The sequence below is a fragment of the Temnothorax americanus genome, unplaced genomic scaffold (assembly GCF_048541705.1).
Source record: "Temnothorax americanus isolate GAGA-0224 unplaced genomic scaffold, ASM4854170v1 Scaffold8, whole genome shotgun sequence".
Lineage (NCBI taxonomy): Eukaryota > Metazoa > Arthropoda > Insecta > Hymenoptera > Formicidae > Temnothorax > Temnothorax americanus.
Window position 1 is genome coordinate 2,194,276 of NW_027509802.1, and position 8,750 is coordinate 2,203,025.

Consider the following 8,750-nt stretch of genomic DNA (forward strand, 5'->3'; position numbering starts at 1 on the left):
CGTTTGTCTTTGTTCCTTCCGCCTCTTACATGTTCACATATTTTGCATGTCACAACAGCCGTTCCAAAGACACGTCGGCGCAGTATAATCGTTAATCTTTCGTCGATGGTTGCGTTCCCGAGTAGATCAAAATCAGACCAAAAAAATTTATTGTAAGAAGTACTTGTATAATAATAACGTCGTCAATAATTTCCGCTCGTGTCACGGTGATGTCAGAGTCTGTGCACACAAACAATAGTGATATTTATATTTTGTTCCCTACATGAGAAACCTGAAGATATGATCATTTAGATCCTATACCGTTAAGAGATATTTGATTGTGCATCTATTTATAAATTTTAACCGATCGATTACTTAGGAACTAGGTGAATCAGTATTTTAACACTGCACAAGTTTAGACCGATTAAATAAATTATTTCAATAGTGAAAGTCATAATGCTCATGTATTGGGTCATTCCAGGCATAAATAATTTTTTGCAGATATTTTGTAAATAAAACAAAAAAAATTCAACATTTTAATTTTAATTCATAATATATTTTCCAATATTGTTTACAACTTCTTCCCATCTCAATCTTAAATTTTCAATTCCCTGGTGACAAAAGTTTTTTAGTTTTGTGAGTTAAAGAATAAATCAAGCTCTCCCTTTCATACCACATTATTTATGAGATGACTCGGTAGTGGCAAAGAATGTTACAAACGTAAGCGAATGTAGGGACAGAGAAAATGTTTAAAATTTGATCAAGTGATCGAACAGGAAAATTGAAGGTGTAAATTCTGCGGCAGCCGCATTCAAGAAGGGCGCGCACGTCGAACAGCGGAAATCCGCGCTTCCTCCCGCGTCATCCACGAGACGATCAAAGTTCAACCTCCATAATCTGGCCTAATCATGGCCCGGTGCCCCCGCGTCTCGACTCGCTAACTTCTGTGACGTGTGCCAAGTCGCGGCGGGTTGCGCGGATCCGAGAGAGGGGCGGGATGGGTAGAACGTAGGATGAAGGGGAGAGCGAGAGGTGGTATCAGTATCGCTCCGAGTAGGTTGCCAGGCGGGAATAAACCGTTTATCCCATATTATAATTAGTTAAATTCTTCGGGACGTGGAGGTGTCTTTACACGTCACTCAGCCCACTTCGCTTCCAGGCTCATCCACCCTCTCGCTCCACCTCTTTCACCCCCCTTTGCCCACTCTAGCCTCCTTCTTCCATCGCTCTCCTTCCCCGCCACGACAGAGACGAGCCAGCCGTCCCGACTTAAGTCGTTCACCCGCCTCAGTCACGCGTGCGAGAGCTACGTAAGATATTAAACTATCTGAAAATTAGTTGAGTCTTGTTTAAAAGTTAGTCCCGACCAACCGGGCAAGTATTGGCCGCAGGCTAACGACGACAGAGAGAAAATCGACAGCGTGTACCGTCACGAAAGAGTTTATTCGTATGCAAGAGTGTACGATGAGATTCAATCTCGTTTCCATAACAGTCATCGAAATTTATTATTTGATCTGATATTGTAGTAGATGTCCATTTTTTTGTTGCTTCCTGACAAAAAATAATATAAAATAGTTAAATTTATGAATATTATTATATTATATCTCATAAACATTTCCATGTAATCTTACAAATTTTTTTCTACTAAGGTTTTGGAAAATAATCGACGAAGAAGGACAAATAATGATTACTTGTCGTGCTAATCAGTGGATTAAGAAAAGTTTCTTAATCGGCGACTAAATATTCGCGTTAACAAGTGAATCTCGCGAAGAAGCTAAATGTGTTTGACACGTTAACGTCTGTTTTCTCGTCTTACACTCTTGCGGGAATCTGAAGGTGTACGCACGTCCCTTAAGGGCATGTTACAGTACTCTTCGAGCCACTTCAGATCCTCTCGCTCCGATACCTTCGCCCGTATCATTACGTACCTACCCTCGAATGAACTGATGCGTACCTTGTGCCTCCGCGGCACAAACGTTTCTCTGCTAACCGCGGCGCGTCGATGCGCGAGTCGAATAAAACGTATATTTAAAAATTTCACTGAATGTGTGTGTTTCAGTTTCTGCCTCAGGTGCGCGATATGGGCAGACAATGTTTCTGTTAACATAAACGTTGTAATTTGTCTAATGGAAGCGCATGATAAGAATATTATTATTTGCTTCTACACAGCGTCATAAATTATGTATGCATTGCACTGGTATTTGTGCAGGTTGCAGTAGTTAGAACTATAGATACAGGAGTCACCGATGTGTATTTAACATGAAACTTTGAATTGGATTTGAGACCGAGTATACACGGAAGAAAACCCAAGGATTTACGTAACTCTTTAAGTAACTGATTTCCCAGCAGCAGTTTGTCGATGATCTTTTTGGATAATTCCGGAGAATTTTACATCAAACCTGCTTGATTCTTGCTATATTTTCTGAATTTCTTTTTCATAACGAAAGTATATATATTTTGCGCGTCGTTGAGTGTGCAAATGCGTGTCAAAGGCTTTTTCGCACGTTCCTCGCACTACTGGCGGGCAGTGATCGTTGCTGATCCGAATGATTCGGCGAAAGGCAGTGTCTCAGTCCCACCATCTTCCTGCCCTCCCATCCACGCCCTATTCCATCGACGTCAGGCCCGCCATAACTCGACCAAGCGAAACGGAACGGGGCATACGAGCGACTCGCCGTGGCGGAATCTGTGTGTGGCCACGAAGGCATGTATAAATACGCGAGGAGAGCCGCGTATAACAAGTTATGGCAGATAAATTTATAGCATCTCCAGTGAAACGCCATTACTTTAAATGCACCCCTCTACTCGGGCGAAAGAGCCATCCTCTTCGACCGCACGATTCTACCTTCTCTTTCCCTCGGCCGCCCCTTCCGCGAGGGCAAAACGGTCTCTATCGGCTTTTACGATTTTTAAATAGCCCGCGTGAACACTTCTGACGTCGCGGTGGTACGACAGCGCGTGGCCGTACGCCTTTTGTCTCATGCCCGACCGTTTCAATTCCTCAGCGGCTGGATGAAACGAATTAATAGCATGCGGCGATTCTTTATGCACAGATAATTAGGCAATTAATCTTCCAGCCAGTAAAGTCATATGCCACTTGGTGCTTTATGATGTTTTCCTCCCGATAACTTTAGCAAAACTTTTAAAGTTTCACGTTAGCGTCCACACACGTACACAAATTTGCTTGGATTTAGTTTGTCTGGCATTCAATATCACAACATTGAGTACTATATTTATTGCTGTATTTAATAGACTTCAATAATTCTTATAAAAATTTACTAGATATTATTAAAGACAATAAATTATCAAAGTGACAACACCTATACAATGCGCGCGTGCGTCGTGTCACGAAACACATTTGGCAATCAACGATCCACGATCCTTGATCAATTAATCAAGAGACGGCTCTTGCGTCTTTTTGTGCACCATGATAATTGCACATAAATTTTTTGCCACATCCCGAGACGCTAATAGCGAACGTCGTCCGCTGATCACGGCGAGTAGCCTTATTAATTCTTTATCGTTATCGCATAACTCAGTGCTTAATCATTTCTTATTTCCATTTAATAACGATGATATGTCACGGGCAATGAAAAATGAAAATAGAGGGGGGAGGGGAGAACGGTAAAAGATCCAAAATGCGAGAGCGAGGATCTCTCTTGGAGCGCGCGGCTACCGGAAGCCGATTGACGGAGCGACGTCGATTCGATATCGATCGCGACGCGACCCAAGTAAGAACAAGGGTCTGACCACGGTGGGCCTTCTTCACGGCCGTGGTATAGTGTGCCCTATAAGAAGTGATCGTTACTCCACGCCGCCCTATAATCTACACGGGCTAATGACGTCCATTACGTTACTGCGCGCCTCGGCCGCGCTTCGGACCGCTCGCGTCGTCCGCTCCGCTTTGGCCACGGTCCCCGATACGCGACTCCGGTGGGTGCCGACTCTCGGCCGAGCGCAGCACACGGCCGGCCGTGCAGAACACACGGGATAGATGATAGATATTCGCAGAATGCGTATACAGGCGAGCCGTTTATACAGTTGCAGTCGCGCCGCGGTAGATTTTGCCACGTATCCCGTCTCGCCCGCGATTACATTTTATTGACGACACGTTCAGGAATTCGGCATGCGAAATTCTTTTCTTTTATAACGCGCCGTTAGACTTTGGCTTCGAAAATCGAGATAACTTCGTCGCACTTGCATTTTTCACTTGAACGAAGATGATATACAATTCTATTGCTAAGATGATTTTGGTGGATATGGTTAACGAAAAAATGCAATCTTAATAATACTTATGTTAATTATGTTTATAATTATGTTCGTTAAGAGTTAATATATAATTCCTTTACCATGTCACCGCCAAGCATACATAATTCCTTCTTTAGTCACTGTTTACGAACAATTTCGTATATTTGCTAACTGACACGCGTCATTGAGCAAGTATACCGAACACGTCTGGACTCACGTGCAAGAAGAGACGAAACTGGCTGATAATTAGCGCATTTGACCATCTCGCTTCGTTAAGACTCCCTGTTGATAATAAATCTCTGATTTATTATCCGGAACGTTTAAGTTTTTACGAAGCAGGATAGCACTTTGGCCGAACCCATCCGAATCTTCCGTGGCTCGGCGCCAGGCAGCTGCGGCAAGATTAATGTATATTTATGTACATTTCCGAGCGTTTTTTAAGTCGACCAACGTCTTTTCTTTTCGTCCTCACCAGTCGAGGGTCATCGAATATAATTCCCAATATTAACATTAAATTTATCAAGTTTCCCGGCATAAATGTATGGAAATGATATTCGAGAAAAAAATCGAACAAGTGGTCGCGTTATTTTAGCAGGAACGTTTAAGCAAACTTTCCTGAAGGATGGGACCTTTATTCAACGAGTAGCATCGCAATTAACTGCAACCGAGTGACTACATATGTTAGGCTCATGTCGCGAAGTAGGTCGACTGGAATATTGCACGATCTGTCGACGTTTGCAACTTTTCGAAAGGAGGGCATTTCCGCTTTGTTCTTCGTATACCGTCAGTATATATTCATCTAGGTGTCAATACAGTACAAATAGTTCGAAAGTTCCAGTTTATGGGCACGCACACGCGAAATACGTAAACCTCGCGTACGGTACAGCGAGGTATGTGCGGTCACGTCCCTTGAACTGCCGTAGTTTCGTTGCGAGCGCATACATCCGTAGCCGAGGAATTTGTTCGAGTGTAGTAAATACCTACTGTCGAGCATCGTCCAGAGTATCCTGCCAGACAAAATGAGAAAGACGAGAGGGAAGACACGCACGCTTCGAAACTAATCGTCGCGCAAACCTCTGCGTAAGCAAAGTCGTGCTTTGGATAAATTTGCGGAAATTACTGCTATTAAGGGAGACATAATTAGCGGTTACAATTAACACGCTGGATTACCAGGCAATTGAGAAAAATGGTTTTCTTTGGTGAAAAGACAGCTGGTTGGGTGTGAATTTTCATTGAACGTCTTTTGACAGCCGAAAACGTCGAAATGTACGTGCACCCTCTACTTGCGGGGAGGAGACAGGGATGAAAGGTGCGAGAACATCAAACAGGCGAGAAATGCGGAAGAAAGTGCTTCCTGTACTTTGGCACGATGGTGGATGGGCTGCGGTGAAAGGTTGGATGTTAGACAGTCTGGAAGAGTCCTTCCAGGCCATTCTACATCGTAGGCACGAGTAAAACGGGTGCAGCATACGATACGCCTGTCTTCTCCTTGCCGATAAGTCGATGCGTGATTAGAGGGTGGCATTGTGCTTTGAGGGTTACCTACCTTACTCTCGCGTCTTCTTCCTCTTCCTCTTGCTGTTCTGCCGGCAATAATTACAAGCGTGGCACGGTAAGGCACCTCTTTGAGCTTATCGATTGCTTGGCATTAATAATTGCACGCCGAGCCTCGTTGGCTGCGAATAATCGCCCTGATCTGCCATCCGTCTCGACGATCCTGTTATAATATTACCATTATCGTTTAACCATCAAGTGCCCCGTACTGAACGCGCGTATTTTACGCTTTTGTTAAAAATTTTTTTTGTGTATTAATTTTTCTGTTTCTTTATGTATTAATGATCCATTATATTGCGATAATAGATGGATGCAGTACATAACAGGTCGTCGCCTGTTTCGCTGCATACGATGACTTTGAGAAAAATGCCGTTCTGTTATTCTACAACTTGCAACTCCGAGGATAATCTCAGAAAGTGTAGAAGGAAGTTGCAAGATCTTTAAGAATGCAGCACGTCAGTTGAAAATTCATCCGCTCTCGCGATCTTGTTGCTCCCTTTCCTCGTTCGACCCCTTACCGAGTTTTGGGGGTCACGGGTCAAAGTAAATCCGATCTTCGAGGGGAGTTGAGGGGCGCGATAATCGTTACAAACGCGGAGAGAATTCCAGCTGCACAGATTCATCAAGTTTTACATCTATCATTAACATTTGCGATGAACTCGAGAAAACTGTGCTTATCGACGTGCTAATGTGTGTTTTCATTTACAATGCCTTCGCAAAGAACAAGCATGAGAGACAAGATTGATGACGTTATTAATTTTATCAGGCTCGATTACCGATTCATTTATTGCGTCCCAGTTTCAGGATACCGCTCTACGTAGAGACTAATTACCCAATAATACGTTTTGTATTAATCATCGATGTCGAGAGAGCGTTACTTACGTGAAAGTCCGCTTATTAAAACGCGAAAACTTTAACGCCATTAAATATCCTCACGTTTATGTATATATTTTTATCCGAATTTCTGCTTTTCTTTGCAGCCTCCGCGGAGAAAATTCCAGAGGTACAGCTACTCGGGAGGCCCAGGCGTTTTGCTTTCACGATCGAAGATGTCGTGTTTACCGGATCTACCCTGCAGGTGTCCCCAGGTAAATCAAGTGTCTCTCGCCTAAAAGATAAAGAAAGACAGGAAGAGGGTGAGAGAAAGATCTAATAATAAAGCAAGATATATGCGAAGGGAAAGAGGAAGAGAGAAAGAGAAAGAAGGGGAGGGGAGCGACTCTGCCTCGCTCGTACTAAGGACGTATCGATATCCGTGTAACGATATCGCGTGTACCATCGAAACCGATAAATAACCGACGGTCCGACATAAATCCCGCCTTCGCTCCTTATAAATCCGGCAACGGATAGCGCGACGGGAAGTTCCACGCATTGGCCGCCGGATTTTACTAATTTTCTGTCGCGCACGGGACTCGCCGCGCGCCCTCGTCCGCCGCACAAAGGGAGATAAAGGGAAAGGATGCTTAAGCTTCGCAACTTGGATTCTCCCTCCTATCTTCCGTTTAGGCTCTCTTTCTCTCTCCTCCTCTCGTCCACCGTCTCCCCTGTCGAAGTTTTTCTTTCTCTTTAGACGGGCCCAATCTTTTCATCCTCGTCTCTCTTCCACGTCAGGCCACGTGTACGCGTAGGGAGTGGATGCACCGAGGCAATATATTTCCTGGCATCCATTCCTCCTTCGCCTCGTTCATCCATTCATAATATGCATATGCTTTTGTCGTCCTGTCCCTGTTGGGCCCGTTTTTGTTGGGCCATTAGGAGCCTACGTATCAATTTTTCTTGTGTCCGCCACCACCGACGCTGCCGCCGCGCCGCGCTCAAAACTCGAAATCACCCCGCAACGCGGCAAGGAGATATAAATTCGCAATTCATGCATGGAGCCTGCTATTACTGTCGTCATCTTATGGATTTAAAATGAAAGCTAGATGTCCGATAACAACGATATAAATAATTCGTTTCGCAGTATCCGGAAAAAATATTCTTTTAGGTCTACCTGTCCAGTCAGAAGTTTCCGTCAATAAATAAGAATGAAATATGCTTGACATTTTTTCCACGAAAAAAATTAGGATGCACAACTATCGTGTCTCTCGTGTTGTTTCACAATTTTGGGATGTTCCCTTGATATCTGATTTAGTTCATCGGACAGCGGCAGATCCGAAATACTTAGTCTTTAAAGAGAGAGTATTCGACAGGTTGATTTCTCGGAGGGGAACGATAATGAATCGGGGGTTTACCTCCGACTAGCACAATTTTCTAATTGCTCGCGATAATTAAGGGTTACCCGGAGGATCGTTTTCCAGCGGGAGCTACCGGGAAAAATTACCTGGTAGACGTACCTTTCACTCCAATTCTTTACCACTTTCTCGACGTTTTGACCTTCGAAAAGCGTCACGGAAGTAGTTTAATCGTAAATTAACTGCAGCGCTGTAGATACTTAGCAGCTCTGTGCATCAAAACGTGTCTAATTAATCAAGAATTAATCTTCCTAGGTAACGGAGCAGACACGGCGCGTTATGAAATTAAACAAATAATTAGTAACAATACTGTGAAACGCGCCAAGCTAATATTTATCATAACGCAAGCTTGTTATACAGAATTCTAAACCGTTTCAAAGTTGATAAAAAAAAAGGAGCTTGTTATTAGGATAAAAGTCGGCATTCTGGAACTAAGCTTAGCTGCTGATTTATTTTATTTTCGAGCAAACTAGTAATGTTTTACTTCTGTCCCGTATCAAGTGATTTTGGTGCGACTAAAAATGCAAAGGGTCGTGTCCAGGCGCGTGGAATTACCGACGCGAGGAAGCCCACTCGAAATTCTCCTTGTATCTCGAGATTCGATCTCTTGAGACGGAGAGACGCTGATTGCGTTGCCTTATGACTTTCTTCCTTTTTCCCTGCGATCCTCCCGCGGGGACCAAACCAGTATCGATATCCCCGAGGCGGGATCGAGGCGTCACTATCCCTCCCGGGGAT

The 8,750-nt window shown here is 43.9% G+C and overlaps 1 protein-coding gene across 5 annotated transcripts in view; it reads left to right on the top strand.

The window, feature by feature from the left end:
- Positions 1-8,750, top strand: part of LOC143907175 (uncharacterized) — a 568,709-nt gene that overhangs the window by 368,165 nt on the left and 191,794 nt on the right. For all 5 annotated transcript variants that reach the window (XR_013259758.1, XR_013259757.1, XM_077423768.1 and 2 more), the window contains one exon: positions 6,762-6,869. Coding sequence is in view for 3 of the 5 variants with exons in the window: in XM_077423768.1 (XP_077279894.1) it covers positions 6,762-6,869 (108 nt within the window). In the remaining 2 variants the exon portion in view is untranslated. The remainder of the gene's footprint in view (positions 1-6,761; positions 6,870-8,750) is intronic.